Raw genomic sequence first — 27,687 nt, forward strand, 5'->3', positions numbered from 1 at the left:
GAGGGGGGCGGGCGCCCTCCCCGGGCGCTGAGTCCCCGCGCCCCGGAGGGATGGGGCGGGCGGCCGAGGCCGCCTAAGATGCCGGCCATGCGGGGGCTACTGGCGCCGCAGAACACCTTTCTGGACACCATCGCCACACGCTTCGACGGCACGCGTGAGTCAAACCCTAACCCCTAGCTCCCGGACAAACGATCCCCATCCAGGACTGCAGCCAGCCCTAAGCCCCACTTGTCGGCTTGGCGCCCACAAGTTCTCACCTTCTCTCCCCTCCTCGTCCCTCTTGAAGCAGGGACCATTGTATACTTCAAGGCACCGTTTCCCTGAAGGGTTCAGGTCAGTGCAGCTCCTGGCGAGGCAACACTGGGTAGAAGATGTCCCTTGGTGTGGAGCCCGGGATGCATTCTGTTCCCGGGAGCACGAATCCGGACCTAATCAATCAGACCCACCTCCTGATCTGGCGCTGTTAAAAGGACTACCCTCACCCCAACCGGATGGGGGTTGGGGTGAGCAGTGCTCACCGACAGACAAGAGGGCTCAAGCTCACGCGCGCACGCGCGCGCGCACACACACACACACACACACACATACAGAGAGAGAGAGAGAGAGAGAGGAGAGAGCTTTGTAAACAGAGATAGAGTAGAGGGTACTCCCGGGAGTACCATGGTGGGGACTCCCACCAGGATTGAGGAAATTTGGAGAAGGCAACCTGAGCTTCTGAATCCTGTGTTCCTGGGGTTCTGAGCACAGGGAAAGTCATGAAAGTCAGATCCCTTCTGCACATTCACATTTAGTGGAGCTTCCCAGCTCTCTGCCTAGTTTTCCATAGTCTCTCATTCTTAATAGGGGGTGAGAGCCCATCTCTGAGCTCTCCCCACTCCGGATTCCTCCATCAGCTTTTCCATTATGCTTGGCTTTTGCGGGCCTGCTGATTCAGCACCCCAGCTCCCCAGTACATGCCTGGCTCCAGTTTTCAGCCACCATTCTTACACCCCCATTCATAAGCATATTCACTATTTCTTGAACAGATTAGACAGGTGGGGCTCAAACACTCAGGGCAGATGGACACTGGGCTGGGTTGCTTCCCAGTCCAGGTGGGTCCCAGTGGTAGGAGCCACAGCCAATCTGGTTATCTGGCTTGTGGGTGAGCCTGGAAGAAATAGAGGAGTTGCTGAAGCCAGTCTAGGACAGGTGGTGTAATCCTTTGGACATCACCAACCCCACTCTTTACCCCAAACTGCTCAGGATACACTCCAGAGGGCACAATGCCCACAAAGGGCTATACTCACCAAACTGTGTTCTTACATGCTTCTCAAATGCATTCAAATACATTTGACTAAGAAGGGACCCTTGCAGGGCACTGACATACAGATGACACACTGAGTGCCATTCACAAACAGCTCTTGCCCAGTACACACTACAGGTTTCCTGGGATTTGTAAAACCAGTTGTAGACTTTTTGCCTCTTCACCCCATACCTCCTCTAAGAGGTGCTCTCTTGCAGATAGTAACTTCGTGCTGGGCAATGCCCAGGTGGCAGGGCTCTTCCCTGTTGTCTACTGCTCTGATGGCTTCTGTGACCTTACGGGCTTCTCCCGGGCTGAGGTCATGCAGCGGGGCTGTGCCTGCTCTTTCCTCTATGGACCAGATACCAGTGAGCTCGTCCGCCAACAGATTCGAAAGGCCCTGGATGAGCACAAGGAATTCAAGGCTGAGCTGATCCTATACCGGAAAAGCGGTAAGGAGCCATCTTGTCTTACCTTTACAGCCTCAGCCAGCCAGACACTTAGTCCATCCGCTGTCCCTCCTCCTTTGCCTTCCCATCTTCCCATGCACCGTGCACATTTCCATCCCCTCTTTCTCCACCCCACCTCCTCTCCACCATCCTCACCCTAGCTTCAGCCTCTGCTCAGTTCCAGTCTTGGGTTTCCCAAGTCCAACAGGAAAACATCCCATCTCAGCAGGACACATGTCTGACAGTCATGTCTGCTCTTCCTTGCTCCCCTTGTCCTGAGAGAAGCAGCACTGTTTCTCCTCCCTCAGGAAACCCTGCTTCTTCTGTTTTGCCCAGCATGTCAGTGGACAGGTCCTCTGTTGTCTTAGGCAGGGCTGAGAATGGGAGGTAGGATGAGTCTGTTTTTATGCCCAGGGCTTCCTTTCTGGTGTCTTCTGGATGTGATACCCATAAAGAATGAGAAAGGGGAGGTGGCCCTCTTCCTGGTCTCTCACAAGGACATCAGTGACACCAAGAATCGAGGGGGCCCTGACAGCTGGAAGGAGACAGGTGGGTGCCTGTTGGGGTATTGATTTAGTTGATGTGGCTGTTTGTTGGGTACCTCAGGCTTGGGCAGGGCCTTAGCATCCAGTCTGGGCTTATGGATCCCCCTCCCTCTTGTACTCACAGGGTCCTACTCTGGCTGGCTGAGAGGGCTGTGCTGCTCTCATCTGTGCATGCCCAGGCATGGGAATCTTTTTTCCAAATAGGCCAGTTGAGACAAAGTTGGAGTTTTCAAGTTAAATTTATTAAGAAGTTGAAAGCAAATTCCACTCATGCTTATGAAGCACTCCTTTCCCACTAGTTAGTGAGGTTGACCACAGACTTTTCCTTTTCCCCACAGCATACCTGTCAGGGGAGCCCCAGCCCTCTTTCAAATTCTTGGAGTCTTTCCCCCCCAGAGACATAGACAGAGGTTTATTCAGGAAAGCAAATATGTATTCAAGGGCTATCTCCAGAGAGAAGATAGCACTTGCTCCCTTCTTGTGTCCCTCCAACGGCTGGGGCAGGCCTTTGGGCAGGTCACAGAATTGTTATCAGATGCTGCTCCAAGGACTCTTGGGATATAGGGGGCACACTCCATTCCAATTCTCTACCCCACCCCTGGGTCTGCTTCTCTAATATCGTCAATATCACCTTCTGACCCCTGCATCTGAACCCTGGGCTCCTTCTCTGAGCTCCCACACCTCTGATGATGGCTTTCTACTAACTCTGCCTTCCTTCTCTGTGACCAAACTCCCTCTCCCAGGCCTTTCCCTGTAAACCTTCTCCTGTTTTCTCCTGGAAACCTTCTCCTAGAAGTAGTGTCTATAATGCCAGTCTGCCCATTGCTATGGTTGGCAAGTGGCTTCAGGAAATAAGGAATGCCTAAGTCCCCAACTCTAAACAGACAAAATGGTCAATAAGCCAGATCAGTCCATGGGCCAGCAACTGGTATCCCACACCCAGAACCCTGTGATGGGGTATGTGGGTATACCCCACACCATCTTTATGGGCCCCTCTTCTTTTTCAGGTGGTGGCCGGCGCCGATATGGCCAGGCAGGAGCCAAAGGATTTAATGCCAACCGGCGGCGGAGCAGGGCTGTGCTCTACCACCTCTCTGGGCACTTACAGAAGCAGCCCAAGAGCAAGCACAAGCTCAATAAGGTGGATTAAATACTAGGGTGTGTGTTTGGGATGGGGAACAGGAAGAGGACATGGAAGGGGGGAACTGATCCCACCAGAGAGAAAAAGTCCTGGAAGCCACCCAGGCCCCACCTCCATTTCTGGGGTTGGGACTGAGGGAGGGACTGTCTCATGTCTGATCCATCAAAGGTCTTGGCTTTAGAGTCAGATGTGCCTTAGTTCAATCCTTGCTTGTCCCCTAAATAGCTGTGTGACCTCAGTTAAGTTATTTGATTTCCCAAAACCTCTTTTGTTTTTTGGTACCTGGGATTGACCCAAGGGCACTTTTCCACTTCCTTGATTGTTTTTTTTTTTGGAGACCGGGCCTCACCAAGTTGCTTAGGGCCTCACTAAATTGCTGAGGCTAGCTTTGAAACTGCAATTCCCCTGCCTCAGTCTCCAGAGTCATTGGGATTATAGGTGTGTGCCACCATGCCTGGCAAACTCCTTTTTTTTTTAATCTATAAAATGGGGATTCTAATGCTCACCTCAGAGGTTGCTTTGAGAGTGCAGGGAGAGGTAAATGCCTTTCTCAGACACTATCCAAACTCAGCCTGTGCCAATATCCTTTCCTCCCTGACTGGATCTGCCCTGCCTCACTCAGGGAGTATTTGGGGAGAAGCCAAACTTGCCAGAATACAAAGTTGCTGCCATCCGGAAGTCACCTTTCATCCTGCTGCACTGCGGGGCACTAAGAGCCACCTGGGATGGCTTCATCCTGCTCGCCACACTCTATGTGGCTGTCACTGTGCCCTACAGTGTGTGTGTGAGCACAGCCCGGGAGCCCAGTGCCGCTCGTGGCCCACCCAGTGTCTGTGACCTGGCCGTGGAGGTCCTCTTCATCCTTGGTATGTGCACTCTGCTCCTTCCTCTTCATTCCATGTCAGACACCTTCGGGCTTTGATGGGAATCATCTGTATGGCTTCCAGTCCCCCACTAGTGTTCCCTTTGCCCTCCCTGTGTTTGTGACTCATGAGCTTTGAAATCAGATCTAGGTTCCAAATGTGTCTCTGCTTCTAATGTGGTATAGGACCCTGAGCTAGTCATAACCTCGCAAAGCCTGTTTCTCTCTCCATAAAAGAGGCAAAATAATGTGTGCCTGCTTGAGTTACTGTGACAGTTATGTCATACTGTGGTGTATGTGAAGGGCTCAGGATAGTGTCAAGTACTGAGCAGGTGCCCAGTGGTAAACAGTGACTGCCCACCCCATACTGACTCCCACCTGATTCCCTGCAGATATTGTGCTGAATTTCCGCACCACATTTGTGTCCAAGTCGGGCCAGGTGGTATTTGCTCCAAAGTCTATTTGCCTGCACTATGTCACCACCTGGTTCCTGCTGGATGTCATCGCAGCGCTGCCCTTTGACCTACTACACGCCTTCAAGGTCAATGTGGTCAGTGTGGCTGGGCTGGGTAGGGGGGCTTTCGGCTGGTACAGGCACAGCCAGCCTGATATGACTACCCTTCCCCATCTCAGTACTTTGGGGCCCATCTGTTGAAGACCGTGAGGCTGCTGCGCCTGTTGCGCCTGCTGCCACGCCTGGACCGGTACTCCCAGTACAGCGCTGTGGTACTGACCCTGCTCATGGCTGTGTTCGCCCTGCTCGCCCACTGGGTGGCCTGCATCTGGTTCTACATCGGCCAGCAGGAGATTGAGAGCAGTGAATCTGAGCTGCCTGAGATTGGTACTGGAGGTTGGGGTGGGTGTGTGCATGCTGAGGAGTGATGCCAGGTGTCAGAGATGTGTGCAAGTTTGCAAGTGTGTGACAGATGAGGGGTATGCGGGTGTGTATGACAGCCACCATCGTATGGCTGCTCTCCACCAGCTGGCCATTGTATAGACAGCCTGGTTGTATAGGCTGCCTGGGGAGTTTCAGTCACCCATTGTGTCTTTCTGATAGTCAAACCTTTGTCACATTCCTAAAGCCCTTGCCCAACTGGGAAGGCCAGGGAGGGAGCTGCTGCCCTTGCCTTTCCTCTGATGTTACCCTCTATGAAACTTGTACCCATCAAGGATCCCAGGCCCTTGCCTCACTGTTGTCACCTACAGCCCACATCTCTCTCAGTTGTGTCCACATTCTCCCCGAGCCTAAAAAAAAAAAAAAAAAAAAACAACATTTTCTGTGTCCCCAGTGTCTTTGCTCTCCTCCATTTCACCTTCACCGCCACAGCTCCTCCCTTTGCTCACCACCCACTCAGTCTTAACTGCTTCCAAGAGGGCTTCCACCCCCACCTTCCCACCCAAAATGTTGTGTGAAAGGTTGTAGTGACCTTCTGGGGCCAAACCTTTGTCTTCTGTGAAGTCTTTATAGCAGCTAACCCTGCCAATCATGCTCTCTTGCCTTGGGAAGGATAACCCTGGTCTGGCCCCCTTCTTCCCCAGCCCCTCCAAGTTCTAGAGACTCCAGATAGGCTTTCCTTCCTCCTTACTCACCTTGTTTTCCCTTGGCCATCCCACTGAGGCTACTACATGAACATTGCAACTCCCATCTTTTCCCTTTATCAGAACCATTCTGTTCCAGCCATTTCTAACTCTATGCTCTCAGTTCCCAAAATGAGTGCACACCTTCCTCCCACAACCTCCAGCCCTCTGTCACTTTGCAGTAACTGACATTTAGTGCATTTCCAGTGCTCAGGCAGCCTCTCATGTCAGTTTGCTCCTTGGTGGGGTCATCAGGAGTCCAGGTCAGTCTTAGAAACCTGCTTTGATCAGTTCCCCAGAGATGATGAGGCTTCTGCAAATCCTCTCCTCCTTGCCAAGTGCACAGGAGATTGGTATGTGCTCAGAGGTTCCACTTGGCTATTCCCCCTAGGACTCCAGTTGCTGAGCAGGTGGAAACTGGGACACACCAGCAGTGTTAGCTCCTTGGTGCCTGTCCCAGAGGGAGTCTGTGGTGGAGGCTGCTGTGGGGTCAGCAAATGCCCTGACCCTGTTTCTGCCCCTACAAAGTGACCTAAGATACCAAATCCCCAGGTTGGCCCCCTCCCCTACAGCAGGCCAGACAACCTTGGCCTTGAGTCCACAAAGCTCCTCTGTTCCAACCACCTCATGGGGGCTGATGATCTGAAATCAAGAATATCTCTGGCTCTCAGAGAAGCTCTGGGCCCTACCACAATGAGCATGGGAGTACAGGGGTGACTGAGTCTTGGTAATTCTTTCACCCTTGGCCTGAGTTCCAGAGAGGATTCTTTCCATCTAGAACTGGTACTGGTCCACATTAGAAGATTTCGAAGTCCTTTATATTATCACCTCCCACTTCTTCTGGGAAGCTTCTTATTTATGGCTTTCTTGTGTTGGTCCCCTGTTCTACTGCCTGTGGTGTGGACAGAGTTCTTTCCCCAGATTCCCATTAGCCCAGTGAAGATGAGCAGTTTTTTTAAAAGATTGTGCTGAATACTGAGGAGACAATTCAGAGCATTTCTCAGTGTGAAAGTCACCAACCTTCAGGAACAACCTTGGCTGGCCTAACCCCCTCATGCACTCTCCTAGCACTAGCTCTAAGGCTGCTGATGCCCCATGAAAAGGAAAAGTCCCTTTTTACCCTCATCTCTGTCTGGTTGTTTTCTGCCACCACTACTACCCCTTTACCACTGGACATCTGACTACCCAACTAAATAGTGACTGAAGGGTTCTGCGTGTAAAACTCCTCCGTCACATCCCCATAGCACACCTGAGATAACAGGAGTGAAGTCTCATCTTGGTCCAGGCCTTACTGCATCCCACCAAACTCCTTAGCCTGGAATTTGATGCCCTCAGTGTTAACCACACATTCTAGCCACACTGAGCTACTTGACTGTACTTTCTTAAAGTCTCCATCTCCAGGTTTGGCCCATGCCTTTCCCTCTATCAAAAATGACTCCCTCTCAAGTTTGCTTAGATCAAAACCTTCTCTATCCTTTGAAACCAAGCACACACATCCCCCCACTTAGGTTTGAGCCCCCTCATCTGGCACCTCTGGGATGTAGTACCTACTCTATAGTAGTTACTTGTTCTTCTGAACTAGAGTCCTCAAGAAGCTCCTGGCCTTGGTACTGAGAGAATGGGTGTATGCATGACAGGAGGGGTGTGGGGACCACAGTGACTGCATGTAATAGGTGTCAGGAAGAGGGTGGTACACAGTCTGTGTGTTGAGATGGGAGGGCAGAGCTTGTGTGGAGAGGTGGATCCCGCTGCAGCCTGTGACCCTGCACTTGTCCTCTGCCACTCCATTCCCCATCAGCTAAACTGCCCTCTCTCCCATCCAGCACCATAGAGCTCCCACAACCCTCCAGCCAGGTTCACAGTGACTTCTTGAAGGCATAGGCTTCTTAGGGACCCAGTACACAGCTCTGCCTCCTGCCAAGACCAGACAAGAAGTGGGCCCATATCTGTGTGTGCATTCAAGCATCTGCTTATGTGCACATGCCTGTGCAAGTGCACAGGTGCCTGCTGAGGCCTCTGAATGTATTCACCTATGTGCAAGTGTGCCCCAGGCCTGTGTGTCAGTGTGCAAGCTCCTATATGCCTTTGCCTCTCTTCAGAGTATACAGAGGCCATTTCAGTATGAGTGGCTGTGACTGTGTCTGGGCATCTATAAGGTGCTCACATGTGTGTCCTTGTCATCTTGACTGTGTGCAGCATGTGTAAGTCTCAGCAGTATCTGTAACCATATCCATATGGGTGTACTTAAGAGCACCTTTGTGAAGTTGGGTGGCTTGTGTGGTTTGGGTGAGGGATGAGGTTGAATGGTGCCAGAGGGAGCATTTCTGGAGCAGATGGGCTGAGACAGACAGGAAGAAGGGTCTGGGTAGAAAGGGCAGAGGAGATGGCCTCTGTTATCCAGCATTAGGGACCAGGCTGTGATTGAATGCCACGAACCCCAGTCTCTGTCCCTCTAGCTAGACCCATTCCCTGAGATTAGTACCAGACATAGGAAAGAGAGTGTGATTCTCCTTGCTCCAACCTTGGCACCAACAGGAGCCAGCTGGGGAGGTGGCAACACTTTCCTTATGTGCTTGTCATGCTGAGGGTTGAGAGGGTGGTTGGGTGTGCTGGGCTGGCAGAGAAGGGTAAAAAGTAGTGGGAACTCATGAGGGTGAGTCTGTGTCTGCATGTCCCCAACCCTAGGGGGCTAGCACACCTGTACCCTCAGAGCCGTCAAGTTGTCCTGCCTGCTCATACCTTTCCCTTGCCCTCTCCCCAGGCTGGCTGCAGGAGCTGGCCCGACGACTGGAGACCCCCTACTACCTGGTAGGCAAGAGACCAGTTGGAGAGAACAGCTCTGGCCAGAATGACAACTGCAGCAGCAGCAGCAGCAGCAGTGAGGCTAATGGGACTGGGCTGGAGCTCCTGGGCGGCCCGTCACTACGCAGTGCCTACATCACTTCCCTCTACTTCGCACTCAGCAGCCTCACCAGCGTGGGCTTTGGCAATGTGTCCGCCAACACGGACACTGAGAAGATCTTCTCCATCTGCACCATGCTGATTGGTGGTGAGGCCTGGCCTGCAGGTTTCTCTGGGCCCACTCCCAGACTGCTGGCCTCAACCCTCCCCTCTCACCTCCCCCAGGGCCCCAGGCCAGGGGTTCTTCTGCCTTAGGTGGTCTGTGGAATACAAGGCCAGGGCTGGGAGAGACACAGGGCCACACAGAGCCCATGCGCCCTGCATGTGGAGTGGGGAGGGAGCAGAGGACAGATGTGTCCAGCACGGTATCAACCAGGTCAGGCCAGGCCTGCAGATGACCTGCTCTTACCACCCTCCCCAGCCCTGATGCACGCAGTGGTGTTTGGGAACGTCACGGCCATCATCCAGCGCATGTACGCCCGCCGCTTTCTGTATCACAGCCGCACTCGTGACCTGCGTGACTATATCCGTATCCATCGGATCCCCAAGCCCCTCAAACAGCGCATGCTTGAGTACTTCCAGGCTACCTGGGCTGTGAACAATGGCATCGATACCACTGAGGTGTGGCGGGCTTCCAGGGTTAGCCCTTCTAGCCTTTTCTCCCTCAAGGGGTTTGCACTTGGCCTAAGGAGTAGGGATGGAGGGTGAGGAATGCCTCCCTGCTTTGGCTCTCCTGTGGGGACAGCAGCCAAGACGGCTTGAAGCTCCTGTGGACCCCAGTTAGGTCTGGAGGCTCTGTGCTCGCTGAAATCTGAGCCTGAGGTTGGAGGAGGAAAGGGGCTGCTCAGAGAGGACTAAAGCCAGGTGTGGTAACACAGGCCTGTAATTACAGCTACTTGTGAGGCTGAGACAGGAGGATTGCAAGTTGGAGGTCAGCCTGAACAATTTAGTGAGACCCCATCTCAAAATGAAAGCTGGGTTTGTGGCTCAGTGGTAGAGCGTCCCTGGGTTCAATCCCCAGTACTGCAAGGGGGAAAAATTCTGTAAGGAATTGAGAGGGTGGCAGGGCTAGCCCCCTTTACTGAGTGCACCCTGTGTGGAGCCTCTGTTGACACCTCCCCTCGCTCCTAAGGCCTGTGAGGATGGAGAGGGCTTGGCTGGCTGGGATCCCTTCTGCCACCCCCAAACCTCTTCACCTGCTTGCCTGCAGCTGCTGCAGAGCCTCCCTGATGAGCTTCGTGCAGACATCGCCATGCACCTGCACAAGGAGGTCTTGCAGCTGCCGCTGTTTGAGGCAGCCAGCCGAGGATGCCTGAGGGCACTGTCCCTGGCCCTGCGGCCTGCCTTCTGCACACCTGGCGAATACCTCATCCACCAGGGTGACGCTCTTCAGGCCCTCTACTTCGTCTGCTCTGGCTCCATGGAGGTGCTCAAGGGTGGCACTGTGCTCGCCATCCTAGGTTTGTGTGGGTGGGAGAGAAGATACAGTGTGTGCTTGTGTGTGTGTGTGTGTGTTTGTGTGTGTGTGTGTGTGTGAGAGAGAGAGAGAGAGAGAGAGAGAGAGAGAGAGAGAGAGAGTGTTTAGGGGAGACACCATGGCTCTGATCTGCAGGAAACCTAGACAGGGTGCCACAAGGCCACAGAAGGGAGAAACAGCCAGGATGGAGTCAGGAATAGTCAAGAGTCCTGGGCAAAGGTCAGAGAAAACCCAAAGACTGCACCATGAAGACACAGGAGGTGATCATGATCTTGGAGGTGTACCTGGGAAAGCCAGTTTCTTAAAAGGAACCAAGCTTGGACTGGCACACATCTGTAATTTTAGCTACTGAGGAGGTTGAGTTCAGAGGATCACAAATAAGAGGCCAGGCTGGGAAATTTTGCAAGACCCTGTCTCAAAATGAAAAATAAAAAGAATTGGGGCTATAGCTCGGTGGTAGAGCACCCCTGGGTTCAATCCCCAGTACTGCATAATAATAATTTTTAAAAATAATAAAAGGAGCCAATCTATAAGGAGATAGAAGAGCAGCACTGTCTGGCAATCAAATGCTAAAGATAGAAGTGCTAGGAAGAGTGTTCAGACAGGGCTGAAAGAGGAATGAAAGCTGTCCTTGTGTGGGTCACCTAGGTGGTAGGATGTGACTTCCCTGGGGCAGGTCACAGAGCAGGCCCAGATCCCAGGGTCAGGTCAGCCTCCAAATGGCTAGAGAAACTTGTTCTGGTAAAATGGTACCTGCAGCATGCAGACTTCTCTTAGCAAAAGAAAGGTGAAGATGAGGAACCAATTTCCTAGATGAGGGTGAGGAGATTGCCATTGTGGGATGGCTGTGATAATAATGTTTAGCACAGGGGCCAGACAGCAGTACTAGCCCTGTTCCAGCTCCTTATGTGCCAGATCTAATTCAAACTTTACAGAACAGCAAAGGATTGACTAATGGGTTGGAACCTAGTCTGCTTGACTCTAAATCTCATGTTTACATGCTATTCCCAGGTGCTGTGGGAAGTCATGACCAGCAGAAAGGAAAACATCTTGGGAGGGATAAATGTGCCCCTAGACCTTAGGGAAATATTCAGGCACTTTGGGAAGTATGTGGATGCATCCATGAAAAGCAATTAAAGAGGAGCATTTCCCTGTGGTTGTGGGAGGCTCTCAGCGGTGACCCCAAAGGATGAGGAACACTAGGACCTGCTTGGGTAAATGATAGACTCATACACAAAATGGAAAGAAGGTGCTGACCTGACCATGACTGACTGCAGCTGAGTACTTAATATGGGGACAACTGAGGCCTGGAGGGACTGAGGTTCATCATTACCTGGTGATCCACAATGAAGACTAGAAGTATGGAAAGGAACCCAGAAGGTGGTGCCATGTTACTAGATGCCCTGGCAGCTACAGGGAGTCCATCCTTGTTCCCTTGAGGAAGAGGGACCTCCAATAGAAATAAGAGGCAGAAATGCCACTAGGAGATCTTGGAGCTTGTGAGAGGTGACAGGCTGTTGATGTCCCACCCCCACCCCTTTTTTATAATCTTTCATGAGTCCAACTTCTAGGCCTATAGGAAATTTATGCCAGGACTGAGAAAATGAAGTTATGACTGGTTGTGGTGGCATGAGCTTGTAGTCCCAGCTACTTGGGAGGCTGAGGCAGGAGGATCCCTTGAGCCCACAAGTTCTAGCAACACCCCATCTAAAAAGAAAAAGAAAAAATGGGGTTATACACTCAAGTACAGCTGGTATTTTATGAAGAATTATGGAGGACTAGGGATCAGAAGGATGGAAAGGCAGATTTTGACTATTGAGGACTAGACAATGCCAAGAAAGGTTGTCAAGAGGATTGTAAACAGATGGCATTCACCTTGGAGCCAAGAAAACAGCATGGTTGGGAGCTGGTATGGGGAACCTCTTGGAGCTGCTCCTTGCTAGTGTCAGGCACCAAGACTTAGAATAGCCACAATCATTGTTAAGTATTCAGATGGAGCTGAGAAAATGGCCCCTGGCTGTGGCCCAGGCCTTGCCACCAGAATATTCCCAGCATCAGGATTTACGCCACCTTTGATCTATCCTGTCCTGGCCTGAATCTTCTGCATAAACTATTTCTTTGCTGACTTGGAGGCTCTGGCTGCCCCAATGAATGTTTGACCCCAATCATGACCTGGGTTTTCTACTTTTCCTTCTCTACCATCTCCTGCTGAGCATCTGGGTGAGCATCCTGCTCACTCCTGGTAGTTGAGACTGGCCCCACATTTTCCAGTGTTGATTCTGGCCCCCATCTGTTTGTGAACTGACTTAGGCTAAGCATTGTGAAGTCCTGTGAGGGAAGGAGATTGGGTGAATTTAGCCTGGAGGCTCTGGCCAAGGTGCCAATCTGGGGCAGTCTCCAGTCTTTGCAACTCTACCCTTAGTCCCTTCCTGTTTGTCATTTTTAAAAAACATATTACCTTTATTTTATTTACTCATTTATTTATCTTTATGTGGTGCTGAGGATCGAACTTAGTGCCTCACACATGCCAGGCAAGTGCTCTACCACCAAGTCACAGCCCCAGCCCCTCCTGTTTGTCATTTTTATGTCACTGCATAGATGAGGACAAAGAACACACATTTAACCTATTTCAGATGACACAAATAGAGAGAGAGAGAGAGAGAGAGAGAGAGAGAGAGAGAGAGAGAGATTATTCTTCAGAGGATCACTTTGAAATCCAAATAGTTCTCAAAAGGAACCAGAACTTAAGTGCATTTTTTCACCTAAGTTTGAGCAGAAATCCACAAACATTTCTAAGTTCCCTGTGTGATGCCAGCAGCTACCTGTCTTTGTCCTTAAGGAAATGGACACTCTTTCTAATTGTGTGATTGATCTGGTGGAAGGCTGAGCTGCCTTTCATGGTAGTGAGTGTTCTGCCTGCCCAGGTTGCACCCTAATCCATGCCAGGAATAATCTAAAGGGGACTCTGCCTGAAGGGAAAGGAAGGAAGATTGTCTCTGTCATATACTTTATCTACATAACTCATTTGATTCTCATGTCCCTAAAAGCAGATACCTTGAGAACATTCTTTCTTCCCCTCTTCTTTCCTTCCTTCCTTCCTTCCATCCATCCTTCCTTCCTTCCTTCCTTCCTTCTTCTTCTCCTCCTCCTCCTCCTCCTCCTTCTTCTTCTTATTTTTATTTTATTTTTGCAGTACTGGGGATTGAACTCTGTGGGGGCTTTACCACTGAGCTACATTCCTAGTACTTCAAATTTTTCATTTTGAGAGAGGGTCTTGGTAAATTGTGGAGGCTGACTTCAAACTTGTGATTCTCTTGCCTCAGCCTCCTGCATTGTTGGGACTATAGGTGTGTCCCACCATACCTGGTTCTATTTCATTGATTCTAAGACACATATCATTCCATCCCCTCCAATCCAACATTTTTGAGATTGGGTCCCAGATCATAATTGATGCCATATTAAAGTTGCTATCAGCCAGGTGGCAGTCTCAACCTGATGATGGGAAAACTCCCCATGGAGGCCGTCTGGTGAGATCAATAAAACCTCATTGACTCAGGCAGATGCAGCTTCTCTTGTTAGAAGAGGCAGCCAGGGCCCTGGAAGATGAAGGACCTCAGCTGCCTGACATTTGGGCCATGCCACTTTAGGTACTAAACTGCTGCTTTTAACCACTGGCCCCTGGATGAGCTGCACCAGAATCATCTGTGGGGCTTTAAAAAATAATCAGATCATAGGGTCTCTTATAGAAATAACAATGCTAAAGGTAGGGATGGGGCCTGGGAGTCCAATTGGTTTAACTTTCTCAGGGGATTCTAGTTGATGGCCTGTCTATGAACTACTAAAATTGATGGCTGTTCAGTCTCAGAGCTAAGATGCTGAGGTTTCAGCTCAGTGGTTTTGATCCTGAAAGTGTTTGAGAGCCTGGGCTCCACTTCACCGTAAGCCTATGTGGGGAGTCAGTGAGGCAGGCAACAGTGGTCAGGCCATGACCCTAACCAGGCCTCTGCTTCTCTCCACCTCACTTGAAGGTTTCACAGTGCCACTCCAGCTGGAAAAGCTTGACTCTGTAGAAGAGGGAGGCTCTGTGGTCTCTGGCCCACCTCCCCTCAGTGACTGGGGGTAAGGGTTCTTTGACCTCTGTTTCCTTTCCCCAGGGAAGGGCGATCTGATTGGCTGTGAGCTGCCCCGGCGGGAGCAGGTGGTAAAGGCCAATGCCGACGTGAAGGGGCTGACCTACTGCGTCCTGCAGTGCCTGCAGCTGGCTGGCCTGCACGATAGTCTTGCACTGTACCCTGAATTTGCCCCACGCTTCAGCCGTGGTCTCCGAGGGGAGCTCAGCTACAACCTGGGTTCTGGGGGAGGCCCTGCAGAGGTGAGGGTACTGGGTTACGTGCATGGAGGGGCTGGGGAAGGCATGGCCCATTGTGAAAGTCTGTCCTTTCACATCCACATAATCTTTTAGAAGTCAGCAATCAAGCCCAGCCACCCCTGTGTCCCTGCTTGGCCCATCTGAGACAGCTCGTCCCTGTCCAGAGCAAAGTCAGGTTAAGGAGGGCACTGGTAACAAATGAGCCTCATTGGCTAATGGAGGGGTTGTCAGGCACCTGGGCAGGGGATAGGCACAATCCTCCAGGCTGCTTCTGGAGAGCACTGTGGCTTTCTCTGCTTTTTCATGGCAAAACAGGATTGTTCTGAGGGCTTTTGAATTTCCCTGGATAATATCACTAGTTCTAAACCAGTTTTGAGTACTGTAGTCTCTCGGATAGTTCTATTAGCTTGAGGGGTGGTGTATTCACATTTGGGTGGAATTTTGAGGGGCAGCTAATGCCTCAAGGGCTTGGTAGCTTTATGATGGCAGTAGAAAAACAAGTCACCCCTCCTCATGGGGCCTCTTCCTTTGCAGAGTGGAAGACACTGGGTATTCTTTTTAATAAAGATGGCTCATCCATTCTAGGGGAGATAATCTCTTGGCAGGAGAGATGAATGGGACACAACAGTTGCCATGCATGTCTATTTCCTGTCCCCAGGTAGATACCAGCTCCTTGAGTGGTGACAACACCCTCATGTCTACATTGGAGGAGAAAGAGACAGATGGGGAACAGGGCCCCACAGCCTCACCGGCCACAGCAGATGAGCCCTCCAGCCCTCTGCTGTCCCCTGGCTGCACCTCCTCATCCTCGGCTGCCAAACTGCTATCCCCTCGTCGAACTGCGCCCCGGCCACGTCTAGGTGGCAGGGGGCGACCGAGCAGGGCAAGGGCTTTGAAGGCTGAGGCTGGTGCTTCTGCTCACCCACGGACTCTGGAGGGACTGCGGCTGCCCCCCATGCCATGGAATGTGCCCCCAGACCTTAGCCCCAGGTAAACAAGGCCTTGGGTCCCATGGCAGGGTGAGAGTGGTAAGAGAGAGGTCCCAGCCAGGCATACCCACACCCTGAGCGCCCATCCTTGCATCTTCACTTCTCCCTGCCTGCGTGGTCCAAGCTTGCCCCTTCTGGGAAGACTTTCTTGACTCCTCTGTCTTCACTTGTTAGTGTATGTCACACCCTGCTCTAAGTCTGAACCCTTGTTTCATATTGCTCAAATTGTCTCCCCTGCTCAAAGGCAAGCTTGTAGGGGAAGGGATGGTGTGTTAGCTTTTTCTTGGAACCTCAAGGGTCCCCTGTCCAGCTCCACGCTGCTGCAGTCTCTGTATATAGGCACTGGAGCATCCTGTGCCTTGTAACACAATAGTGGTCACCTGTCAACTGTTTGTTGATTTGTTGGGTCCACAGGGTTGTAGATGGCATTGAGGATGGTTGTGGCTCTGACCAGCACAAGTTCTCTTTCCGCGTGGGTCAATCTGGCCTGGAATGTAGCAGCAGCCCCTCACCTGGACCAGGTACTAGGACCAGGGACAGAGTATGTTGGTGGGGTGACCCCTTTTCCTTGTGGAACAGCACTGTTAGAGAAACTGGCCAGGGGCAGACTCTGCCCAGAAGCCCTCTTGCCATTACCTACCTCTGCGCCACTGGGCAGGGAGTTTGGTTGTGAAGACCAATCTGGGCCCTGGGTTTGGATTCCTATTCTGTCAGTTTTCTAGCAGTGTGAACTTGGCTTCTCTGGCTTCAGTTTCTTGTTTATAAAATGGATGTGCATTTTAAATAAGATACTATAACTAAACCCTTAGCTCGATGCCTCGTTCACTGGGAGGATAAAGAGATAGGGAACCAGGATTGTTAGTGGTTCTAGGCCAGGTGAAGCAGCTCTGGGAAGTGAACAAAGTAGAGAGGTCTCAGGAATGTCCATTTCCCTAAAGAACAGAATAAGGGACAGTCACAAAGAACAACTTCCTGAGGGGAGAAGGGTACAGGGCAATGTGACCCAGGTCTGTTGGAAAGGGTTTTCCTGCCCTTGGCAGTTTAGGTAAAATTCAGTTCCTTGGGCAAGGCAGAAGTAGTTATTCTTGAGTGAGGTCTAACCAGGTGTGTTCTAGGGGGGACAAAAACCTGGACACTGTGCTGATTCTCATTAACCCCAATCCTATCCACAGAGAGTGGCCTGCTCACTGTCCCCCTTGGGCCCAGCGAGGCAAGGAATACGGATACACTGGATAAGCTGCGGCAGGCGGTGGGTGAGGGACAAGGTGGGGACAGGGAGGGGAAGGGGCAGGCACTATACTACTTGATACCCGATGTTGCTGACCTCACCTTCTCCTGCCCCTGAAGGTGATGGAGCTATCTGAGCAGGTACTACAGATGCGGGAGGGACTGCAGTCACTTCGCCAGGCTGTGCAGCTTGTCTTGGTACCCCATGGGGAGGGCCCATGCCCTAGGGCATCAGGAGAGGGGCCTTGCAGAGGTACAGTCAGTGCCTCTGGGCTCCTGCAGCCTCTTCGTGTGGACACTGGGACATCCTCCTACCTACAGCCCCCAGTTGGCTCTGTCTTAAGTGGAACCTGGCCCCACCCTCGTCCAGGGCCCCCTCCCCTCATGGCACCCTGGCCCTGGGGGCCCCCAGCATCTCAAAGCTCCCCCTGGCCTCGAGCCACAACTTTGTGGACCTCCACCTCAGACTCAGAGCCCCCTGGCTCAGGAGAACTCTGCTCTGAGCCTAGCACCCCAGCTTCTCCTCCTCCTGAGGAAGGGGCTGGGACTGGGCTCCCAGAGCCTGTGAGCCAGGCAGAGACTACCAGCACTGGAGAGCCCCCACCAGGATCAGGGAGCAGGGCCTTGCCCTGGGACCCCCACAGCCTAGAGATGGTGCTTATTGGCTGTCACGGCCCTGGCACAGTCCAGTGGACCCAGGAAGAAGGGACGGGGGTTTGACTGCCAGCCCAAGGTCAGTGCTACAGACATGCCAACCTCTGCTGCTCTGCCCAATCTCAGGACTCCATGCTGCCCGCTGGCTCAGGGCAGGGAACTAGAGACATAAAGGGGATTTGGCTCCCTGACTCTTAGGAGTGGGCTGGAGCCTCAAAAGCAAACCCCAGAGCTGAGAATCTGCAGGTCCCTACTCCTGGAGCCCCTCTATAGCCTGCTCTGTTGTTGACCTTGTCGCCTTCTGCGGGCTGAGGGCAGAGGCCTGAGGACAAGGAGAGATTCCGCCCTCTCTTGCATGTGCCCCATCTCTACCTGTCCTTACATTTTTTATATTAAAAAAGCGTAATAAAAAAAGAAACTACTTTGGAATTTGGTGCTTTTTATTTACAAAAGAAAAACAATAAAGAAATCTGAAGCTAATCCTCTGGAGACACAAGATTGAAGGTGGCAATCAGGGGAGAGGGAGGGTGGTCTGCAGAGAAGACGGGGAGGGGCTCTGGCTCTAGGGAAGCACAAGGGTCCCAGCCTCTCCTGGCTTCCCAATGGCCAGCCCCACCTTCCTCAAAGACTCAAATCAATGGGCCAGCAGTTGGGTCTCCTGTTCCCCACGTGGGCAGGTTTTTCCAGGAGCCTGAGTTCCCAGCTTAAGGGGGCTGGAATAACAGCAAACTGAGGCCAGAGAGAACCCAGGGCTCTTGGTACCCTGTCCTCTTCACTGTGGTGTGATCTTGGCAGCCTCTGCCCTGATAAGGGCAATGAGGTCCTGGTTGATGAGGAAGACAAATCGCAGGCTGGCAATCTGGTGGGGAGAGGACAGTGGTGGGAAGAACCAGGCCCATGTATGAGCTCACCAAGCCCCCACCTCATCCTGGCCTCTCTACCTCCCTCATCTCACCTCCACCACAGAGTTGTTGCTGAGGCGCCATTTGGAGCCACACAGTACAGGCCGTCCATCAATGTAAATGGGCCGTCGGCCCTCATTGGCAATGAAGAAATCACCATTGTTCTTCAACTTGATAACACCTGTGGAAGTAGTGAAGCAATGGGAGAATGGGATGGGCCAGAAGAGAGCCAGGAGCCTCCAACCACCATCTCTGCTTCTTGGAGATGGGGTATTAAGGTACGTAGGACTCCCGAGTTAGAGACCTTGAAATGCTGGCTCCTTCAGCCTGCCTCAGCTGGTCCACAAGGATATTAAGACTCAGGGCTGGAAAGGGCAATGAAAGACTGGGGGGAACATTCCACACTGCTTCCCATCGAGGCAGCAGTATGTGGAGGGTACCTTGCTTTCGGGAGATCTTCCAAGCTGGACCCTCCAGAGACAGGTCCACATCAATCTGGTTATCCTTGGTTGCTCTGCCCAGGGTGATCTGGAGAAATGAGATAGGTGAGGGTTGGGCCCTGAGGAATGGGGGATGGAGTCCACACAAGCCAAGGAAGATGAGAAAAAGAAAAAGGGCAGTGACAGAGGAGGGATGCTTAGGAGGGTGAGGATGGGGAAGGCCTATCTCACCTCACGTGAGCGCATAAGATACCGCACCATGCGGCCCCGTAGCACTGCCAATGTCTGGTTGTCAAAGTCTGGAGAGCTCATCCCTGGAGGAAGAACAGGATTAGGAAGGGCCCATCCAAGTGCAGAGTGGAAAGCAGGGAACAAGGGCAAGATCTATGAGTGACAGGAGTCAAGGCCTGGGAAAGCAGGGCATATCCAGCTAGGCAATAGGAGGGGCTCAAAGGGGATAAAGGACGCCCAAAAGGGAGCCCCTGGTCCCCTGGCCTCCTCACCTGTGATGCTGTCCACTAGCACCTGCCACTTATGCAATTCCTGTTCCAGCTGTCTTATCTCTCGCTTCTGGCGCCGGTCAGCCACTGTGAGCTCTGAGGTAAGGTGGGGTGGTAAGGACACTTTGAGGCCATAGTACTTTGTACAGGTCTTCTCTTATTTCAGTCAAGAGCTTCTATCCCTTCCCTGTTTCCACCAGAGTACACTTACCATGTTCCAGGACTTCATCTCGCATGTCCCTGAAGGGTGAGAGAAGAATGAATCAAGTCCACTTTCAGCTCACTTGCTACTTGGCTCATCAGGGCAATCCTGACACCTTTGGCCAAGTGGCCCAGAAGGCTGTTTATCCAGCTTTGGCCCAGCCTCTTTCCCTGGGATTAGGGTGGGGGATAAGGGAAAGGAAGAGAGCCTAAAAGCCCCTCCCCACTCCCCACAGGAGTGGGTGCAGCAGGGAGGCCAAGCACAACAGCTGCAGCTGGAGCCTGGGGGCTAAGTTGGGCTGGGCAGCATGGGGTGCTCTACCTATGGGTGACTTAGCTCTCTCCAGCCCTGCCTGAGGCCCCAGTTACTCACTTGAGCTTACTGTCATCAATCAGGTCTTCTGCATCAGAGAAGTTCAGCACTTGGTCCCCTTTTGGAAGCGGCTGCACTGAACAAATGACAGAGGAAGAGTGAGCACCAAGACCCCTACTCCTAGTGCATTCCTAACGAGGCCCCATTCTAATTTAACTCATGGGCAGAGATGGTTCTAGATTGGGAGGAAATCAAAGCTGACCTTTTCCATGGGCTTTTGGGTATGGGTGTGTGAACGGATCTCAGTTACAAAGCCTTGAACTAAGCAGAGAAAACACTACTTAGCTCTATTTTCAAATAAGGAAACAGATACAAATGACAGTTTACACTATTTGACCCTATTGTGGGGCACAGCCAGAATTCAAGTCTCTCCAGATTCCAAATCTAAACTGCTCCTTCCCAATACATCACACACTCCCCAGCTTTCCTGCCTTGCTGTTGGAGGGCTAAGAGGCATATGAGGCCAAAAAGGAGCTGCCCCATGTCCAGCCAGTATCTAATTTAGTCTGTGGGTCATGACTGATCATGGGTCATGAAATTAGTTTCATTTGTTTTCAAAGAATGAAATGGAATAGGAAAATATCAGAGCCCATCCAATATGTTCATTAAATGTTTTCTACTTTTTTTTTTTTTTTCCTTTGGTATGGTGCTGAAGATTGAACCCAGGGCCTCATGCATGCTAGGCAAACACTTTATCACTGAGCTACATCCCCAGCCCATTTTTCAACTTTTTTCTAGACAAGATATAAAAGGGATTGGGATGCCCCAAATCTGAGAACTTAGGCCTTTATAGGCCAGCTGTTCCCAGAACTGCAGTGACTATTCTGTAGCAGGCAGTAGTTGGACTGCTATTGGCTAAGGAAGGAAGCAGGATGCCTAGGAGCACAGATGCTTTTTCTCTCTGCTGCTTAGATGAGACTATTAGGAGACTGGGGAAGTCAACCCCACTACGACCCTCCCTGCCAGCACTGCCTAAAATTCTACCACTCTAATGTGCAACTGACTCGACAGCTAATTGGTGAAGACCACATGTTCCCTGGGACTCCCAACTCTATGCATCAAATCCCCACAGGCAGAGACTCCAAGGAAAAGATATAACCTTTAAGATAAGACTTTCAGTTAACAAAATAACTTTTAAAATAGTGACAAAGGAACTAGATTTAGCAGTAAAAGTAAATTTTACTCAGTATCTGTTTCCTCTGGAAGAATTCAGTGATAGCAGAGTCTGGGGAAGCAGCAGAGTTCTGGAAGCTGCAGGAATAAAGAGGGCTGTTCTTGGACCCATAAAACCAGATGTCCTCAGGAGGGAAAGATACAGCCTCCCTCTGTGAGGTAGATTCTCTAGAATCCTCCTGCAGGAGTATCTTTTCCTAACCAGAAGCTGCAGGACCTGGTAGAGAGGTGAAGGGCACACCTGAAGCTTCATTTCCAGAAAAGTGTGAAAAAAAATGTGAAAGGCAGTCTCAGTGGTAGTTAGGCAGGAAGAGTGCATCTGCACCATGAAAATCGAAACCTGAATCACAAATCTCACCAAAAGGGTGCTGCAGTTTAATCAGACTGATTTCCTAGCATTTATCATTAGGAAAGAGAGTAAGTTTGGTACTGAGGGAAGAGAGAAGATGGAGTGCATTCTGGCCATAGGAGAAGAGACAGGTGGACTGTGTGTCAAGTCCCAATTGAGACCTTCTGAATGACCTAAAGAGCAACTGACAGCACAGAATGCTTGGTGGGAAGAGAGGAGGGCAAAGAAAGAGAAGAATGAATGCAGAGAGGCAAAGGGCAGGAAAGCTTAGAAAAAGAGGTGGGAAACAAGGGGAAGGGAGAGCAGAAATGGAGGCTTTAATATCTTGTTCCTGTTTGAATGCTAGCCATAAAAAAAAATATACTAATGCAGCCAGGTGCAGTGGCACATACCTATAATCCTAACTACTCAGGAGACTGAAGCAGGAGGATATCAAGTTTGAGGATAGCCTTGGCAACATTGCAAGATCCTGCCTCAAAAATAAAATTGAAAAAAAGGACTGGAGATATAGCTCAGTGCTAGAACATCCCTGAGTTCAACCCCAGTACTACAGAACAACAACAACGAAACTAATCTATTTATGTAATAGCAAAATGCAAGAAGAAAAGACCAAAAAAAAAAAAAAAAAGAAAGAAAGAAATGGTAGATGACTGTATTGGGACTTTTTGCCCAGGATTTCAGGCAATTTTGGATACCCTTAACACGATGCCAAAGACCATTCCTGATGCTCTCTCCCCTATCTGGGAGGAAGTCGTTTTTGTTGCAAAGTGAGGTGAATACGACACTGGGGGCCAACTAATAACCTGTTATAGAGTACTAGAAGTCAGCTGTGCCCACAGCACTTCCTACACACACTCAAGCATATCCACTTGCTCTGCCAGTTCCTGGGGTGTTACCTGTCTGGTCCTCCAGCAGGTAATACTGCTTCATGAGTTGCCAGTGTGCCTGCAAGGCCTTGGCAGTTCGGGCCAGGTAGAAGGCATCAGGGTGTCTGTGCAGTAAGTCCTGAAAGGTCTCCAAGGTGGGCTGGCTGGTCTGGAGGCAAGAAACATGCTTTACGAACCTGGGTTTCCTCACTCCTACCTCTGCCTTCCTGCCATTCCCCCTACCTCAGGAACCTCAGGAGCTAGAAGAAGCAACAGAGTCACTCAGGGAGCCAGATCTGGCTCCTTTTGAGGCCAGTCACAAAGGCCTCTGCACGTTTGCGTGTGCATATACGCAGTCAGTGGGTAGGGGCTGAGCATTCCAACTTGCACCCTTCCCTGATTCTCAACCTTCTGAGACTCCAGCCTTACCGATCCCACTTTGCTTAGCAGCTGCTCTTCAGCCTTGCTAAACAGGGCCTTGCTCTGGATGGCTGCAATGGCCTCTGGGTGCAGCTGCCTCATGGCCTGGCAGGCCAATCTGGACATGGGAAGAGACAGAGTGCAGAGCTGAAGGGAAAGTGTCAAGCAATCTGGAGTTTCTACTTCCCCCAAACCAGCAGGCCTTTATGATCCAGAATCTTGAGGACATGTCTTAGATAGGAAAAGTGCAAAGTTTAGCATAGCACCTGTGGTATTATGGATTTGCCAAATGAATGAACAGGCAAATCATGAAACTGAGGCTTCTATGTCCCCTGAAGCCCCAGTCCTGGGGCAGATCCTGATGCCTGCTGCTGCTCCTTCCCTAACCCTCTCTCCTCACTTGGATAAAGGTGCTACCCACTAGTCACTGCTACCACCTCTTTCCCAAGTTGAGGCCACCCATTCCTGGTGTTTCGGGGTTATGGCTACATCTTAACTGGGGCTATGCCAGGAGCTATGGAGGAGAAGAAAATGTGTGCTCAATATCCAACCAAGTTTTGAAGATCCTAAACTGAGTGAGGAAGAGGAAGAGTGTGGTGCGTGTATACATTAGTTAACACTGGCTATTAAAGCTAGAAGGGGCCTTGGTGTTCTTGTTCCAACTCTCTTTTTGTGAGCAAGAAATAGTGGGAAGTCTGTGTGGAAAGGTTGGGAAGTGACCTGCTCAAAGTCACAATACATACAGTGGTGGAACTGAGGATCCTGGCACTAACGTGGACATTTTCTCCTATGTCACTTCCTTTGCTTTCATATTTTCCTGCTTCTGGCATAAAGCCAGGACTAGCAGGTTAGGGGCAGGAAGAAGCTTCCCTGTGAAGCCGAGCAGGTTCCTGGATCATCTCAGAGGATGTAAGGCCCCTGGAGCCCTGCTTCCCAGGTCCCTCCCTTGGACCCTGGCACAAAATTTGGCTCTCTTGTATTGGGAGCCAAATTTTGGCATGTCCAGTACCTCTCCACTGCTGGAGCCAGTCCTACTCACTTGGAGATGACAGGATCATAGAGCAGGGCGTACCAGCGCTCCTGGACTTCCCGAAGAGTAAAACGGCAGCTGAACTTTACACCCAGGTGGACAGATGTCAGGTCATTGGTCTGCAAGGACTCAGAAGGGTTTGCTCCAGCCTCAGCACAGGGAAAAAACCCTTCTAGGGTCTTACTGAGCTAGTTTGGAGGCTAGGAACTAGAGCCTGGGGGAAATGGGGGACCCTAATCCTGTAATAGAAGCACTACCTGCAATACAGCATTGATGAGCAAGAGGTCATCCGCAGGCTTCCAGCGGCCCAGATCCTTGGTCACCTGAAGTGGCTGTTTGCTCTTTTTCACACGCTTGGTGAGTCCAGGGACTGGGGCAGGGCTGGGTGGTATAGGAGTACTGGGGACTTTGGACACCTAGGCACAGGACATAGAGAGCTCAAAGCTGGCATCAGGGCAGCTGGGGCTTCAGGCCTAGAGCTTCACGTACTGTGTGGCAGCCACAGTCTCAGTTGACAATAGGAAGCCAGGCAGAGAGCTCAACTTTCTAATACCCACCCCAACCCTTGCAAAATTAATTCCACATAATTCTTGACCATATGGGGTCTTTTCTTTGCTGGTGGTACCCCCAACCCCAGAATAGAGGGTGGGTGGGGAGGATACGAGGAAAATACTCTTGCTGGTACAGTGTCTGGGGACAAAGCAATTGCCACCTGGGGGTTATTTTTACACTCTGAAATGCTGGGAACAGGCTGTCTGCTCCCAGAATAGATGCATGCTCCATGCCTCCCACACGGAATGCGATACAGGATGCACTGGCAGAACGAGGGCGGGGGTACAGCAAGAAGGTGGAGTAGAGAGAAATGGGAGTGAAGGGATCTGGAGGGATCAGGGGTGGGGGTGGGGGCTGGGGCAGCTTGGTCCTCTCACAAGCTTCTTCTGCAGGGCTCTTGGCAGCTTGCAAAGGTTCTGGGGAAATACAAAATCTGGCACTGCCTATCCTGCTATTTCTTCCAGTCCCTCACCTTCTTCTTCTCACTGGAGGAGGGTTCACTCCCTGAACAGCGCCCTGGTTCTACTCCACTGGTCCCCTTCACCCGGGTAGAGGATTTTGCTAGGCTGCTTTCCACCAGCTCATCATCGAACTTCTTCCTCTTGATAAACCTGTGGAGGGTCCTACCCTGTAAGCCATCTTTACTTCTCCCAGGTACCCACTCGAACATACTCGCCTCCAGAACAGAACAGGCTCCCAGCAGGAGCTAACTGTTCCACTGCTTTCACTTTCCACCAGAGCCAGGCTCAGTGGACATAGAACTGTCACACTCCAACCCTGAGATACCAGGTGACTGCTCGTTGTACCCCCAGCCCCAGAATAGAGGGTGGGTGGGGAGGATATGAGGAAAACACTCTTGCTGGTACAGTTCTGGGGCCAGAGCACATGAAAGTTCATGTTAGAGACCCAAGATTTCCCTCCCCTGCCTGCAGTACCATGTGAAGGGACTGGTAGGAACAGGAGAAGCACAAGACTCTGCTTAGGCCCCAGAGGGGCTCAGGTAGCCATTCCCGATAGAGGCAAAGGCACACAGTATTTAATGCCACAAGCCTTCATCCCCTCTGGGTCCTCCAAATTCTGACTACCTGGAGGAGCTTCTCCGTTTAGGGATGGTGCCCAAGGCTTGGGAGGAGGCCCTCTTCTGCCCTGCCAGCGACTCCTCATCCTCTGAACGACTGGCGGTGCCTGATGCCATCAGGGATGAATCTAGTAGCCCCTGAGAATCTAGAAAAAGAGAAATGGTGAACTTGGGACTCTGAAGTGTCTAGTAGAGCCCTGAGCCTCTGCACCTGGGACCCCTCCTCAGCCCCCTTTCCCTGCCAGCCCTCTTGGCCTCTTCCCTTGACCCTTGAAGTTTTATGATGGGAGTTCCTCAGCCATCCAGATCTTGTCTGGACCCAGACCTGGGCCAGACCTTCCTCCATGGGCAGTTCTCCCACTGGTACATGTCATGTTGTGCAGTACACAGTGCTCAGGTCAGACTGGTGATCCCACATACTGGGCTCTTGACATAACTGATCCCTTTGCCATCAAAATGCAGCATGCCAAAGAGCAGCAGCTCAGTAGCAAGTCAGTCAACTGTGGCTCTGCTGAGAGGTACACGGGTATTGCTGGCCCAGGAGGAGGTGGCAATGCCCAGCCAGGACCAAAAGACATATGTGCCAGGCACAGGGTAGAATCAGAAGATGCTTGGCGCCCAAGCATTTGGGGAGCTGGCCCAGCCTCATACTACCTTTGTCCATCCTCTTACTGTCCCAAAGCCACTGGTTCCAAACCACAGGGCTAGGAGGAAGGGTCCCACAGCCTCATCCAAGGATTCTGACCAGGTGAACTTAGAGGCTGAGAGGAGATTCTGCAAAGGAGAAATGAGGCTCCCTGAAGCTCGGGTTTCCAACAGGCCAGCCTCACCTCCTTATACTGATTTAGGTCTCATAAACTTAGGAAAGATACAAGGAGTGGAAAGAGGTATAAAGCTCTACTCTAAATATTATGCTTATAAACCAGAAGCCTTGTGAAAGTGAGAAACCTTTGAGAATATGATAAAACCAAAGGACTCCAGAAAAACGTACAAATATACTATTTGGGGGTGCACAGGCCCCTCTAATTCTTTTCCTAAAGCCCTAGGTTAAGTACCTTGACTATAAACTACCAAGAAACAATGACTTCTTAGCTCTTTCTTTTCTTCAGCTGCCCCTGCAGCTCAGCAGCCACCATCTTTCTCTCAGGCAAAGTAGGGAAAAGGAAAGGGAGATTGAACTCCAGTCAGTCTACCCCCTCCCCCGCTCCCCATTCCACCCCCAACCCATTTATAGCTCTTGCTGAAGTGGAAGTTAAGCTAAAAAAGTGGTTTGGGAACTGTGTGACTACCAACCGCCCTGCTTCCCCACAAAAACTCAGGTGTTGGACAGTAATTCCTAGAGCGCTCTGCTTGCAGGTCCCGCCCCTTCTGACCAGAGTGCCTTAGCCCAGCAGGTGTGCTCGCCGCTCTAGAGGATACAGCGGAGAATCTTGACATCTGGGGAGAGGGCTAAGGGGCGGGATCCCATAGGCAGACTGAAGAGGAGTCTGAGCCATCCTTCAAAGGCCTCCACCCCTGCCTCTCTCACCAGAGCATACCCAAGGTGGGTGATCGGTCCAAGTCTGTTTTAGGGGTTTGGGGTAAAAGTGGTGAAGTCAGGGCTGGGGTTGTGGCTCAGAGGTAGAGTGCTCGACTGGCATGTGTGAGGCGCTGGGTCTGATCCTCAGCACCACGTTAAAAATAAGTAAACAAAAATAAAGGTATTGTGTTCATCTACAACTAAAAAATATACTTCTTAAGGAAAAAATGAAGGCAGCTCTGCAACTCAGTACAGCACCAAGTGAACCCTGAGCTTCTGCAATCTGTTAGAAGCCCCACAGACTCTTAGTAAGGAATTGAGGGTCAACTCCCAACTCAATCCCCACCCAACCTTCAGCATGCCGCCTTTGCGCATGCGTAACACTTCAGGCCAGGTTACAGCCCCATGTACGACCTACGCATGCGCAGATTTTCGGGGCGCTGCCGGGGCGGGGCCCCAAGCCTTGTGGGGGGTTGTTCCCCGAGGCACTCTGGGAAACTCCATTTCACCCCCAACTCTACTCAGAACCCTCAGAGGCGAACCGGGAGGTCTCACCATTCCTAGGCTGCCAGTTCCAACAATTTCTCTGCGGCGACAGCAGCAGCCGCAGGGCCAAAGTCGGCTTCCGTGAGGTACGTCTACTTCCGGGTTACAAACGAGAGACTGCGCGATCTTTTCCGGTTCGTTCTGGAAACGTGAGTGAAGGGGGGTGTGGCCTAGGCCACGAACGTGTGACCCTTTTGAGAAGAATCGAAAGTCAAAATTTTCCAAGTTGAGACAGTATACAGGGAAACTTCGGGGATTGTAGGT

General features: G+C 51.4%; 3 protein-coding genes across 8 annotated transcripts in view; 2 read left to right on the top strand and 1 right to left on the bottom strand.

Moving 5' to 3' along the window:
• Kcnh3 (potassium voltage-gated channel subfamily H member 3) lies at positions 1-17,903 on the top strand. Of its 4 annotated transcripts, none has more exons than XM_046435489.2 (15): positions 1-154; positions 1,501-1,734; positions 2,146-2,280; positions 3,284-3,417; positions 4,040-4,283; positions 4,672-4,820; positions 4,913-5,120; positions 8,619-8,906; positions 9,180-9,379; positions 9,969-10,218; positions 14,390-14,607; positions 15,263-15,594; positions 16,008-16,114; positions 16,766-16,842; positions 16,941-17,903. In XM_046435489.2, the coding sequence occupies exons 1-15, from the start codon at positions 79-81 to the stop codon at positions 17,538-17,540; spliced, it is 3,252 nt and encodes a 1,083-aa protein (XP_046291445.1). In that variant the 5' UTR covers positions 1-78; the 3' UTR covers positions 17,541-17,903. The 4 variants fall into 4 exon arrangements, with proteins under 4 accessions (XP_046291445.1, XP_046291446.1, XP_046291444.1 ...); XM_046435488.2 differs by having other exon boundaries at positions 3-154; positions 4,672-4,829; XM_058576134.1 differs by having other exon boundaries at positions 27-154; positions 1,505-1,734; positions 4,672-4,829.
• On the bottom strand, positions 17,897-27,576 carry Mcrs1 (microspherule protein 1). 2 transcript variants are annotated; one of them, XM_046435524.2, is made up of 15 exons: positions 27,433-27,576; positions 26,013-26,132; positions 25,366-25,504; positions 24,753-24,891; positions 23,986-24,144; positions 23,738-23,847; positions 22,708-22,816; positions 22,309-22,447; positions 19,891-19,966; positions 19,528-19,556; positions 19,320-19,412; positions 19,048-19,130; positions 18,817-18,904; positions 18,430-18,557; positions 17,897-18,333 (listed from the first exon to the last, which is right to left on the bottom strand). In XM_046435524.2, exons 2-15 carry the CDS (start codon positions 26,020-26,022, stop codon positions 18,247-18,249), a joined length of 1,389 nt encoding a protein of 462 aa, XP_046291480.1. In that variant the 5' UTR covers positions 26,023-26,132; positions 27,433-27,576; the 3' UTR covers positions 17,897-18,246. The 2 variants fall into 2 exon arrangements, with proteins under 2 accessions (XP_046291480.1, XP_046291481.1); XM_046435525.2 differs by lacking the exon at positions 26,013-26,132 and having other exon boundaries at positions 27,433-27,551.
• The window catches only part of Prpf40b (pre-mRNA processing factor 40 homolog B), an 85,006-nt gene continuing 84,675 nt past the window's right edge, over positions 27,357-27,687 (top strand). The window contains exon 1 of one of the 2 annotated variants that reach the window (XM_046435500.2): positions 27,357-27,509. The gene's annotated coding sequence lies outside the window, so the exon portion shown is untranslated. The remainder of the gene's footprint in view (positions 27,510-27,687) is intronic. The other variant, XM_046435501.2, reaches the window with a different exon arrangement.

Source organism: Marmota monax, unplaced genomic scaffold, assembly GCF_021218885.2.
Source record: "Marmota monax isolate L192 unplaced genomic scaffold, Marmota_monax_Labrador192_F-V1.1 WCK01_AAM20220418_F8-fsc00012, whole genome shotgun sequence".
In the NCBI taxonomy this organism is placed as follows: domain Eukaryota; kingdom Metazoa; phylum Chordata; class Mammalia; order Rodentia; family Sciuridae; genus Marmota; species Marmota monax.

Coding starts and splice junctions, on each gene's coding strand:
- Kcnh3 (XM_046435488.2), top strand. CDS start 79: ATGCCGGCCATGCGGGGGCTACTGGCGCCGCAGAACACCTTTCTGGAC. Junction 155..1,500: donor CACACGCTTCGACGGCACGC/GTGAGTCAAACC, acceptor GCTCTCTTGCAG/ATAGTAACTTCGTGCTGGGC. Junction 16,115..16,765: donor CAGCCCCTCACCTGGACCAG/GTACTAGGACCA, acceptor TCCTATCCACAG/AGAGTGGCCTGCTCACTGTC.
- Mcrs1 (XM_046435524.2), bottom strand. Junction 24,145..24,752: donor CCTCCAGTGAGAAGAAGAAG/GTGAGGGACTGG, acceptor TCCTGTGCCTAG/GTGTCCAAAGTCCCCAGTAC. Junction 19,413..19,527: donor AGATGAAGTCCTGGAACATG/GTAAGTGTACTC, acceptor ACCTTACCTCAG/AGCTCACAGTGGCTGACCGG.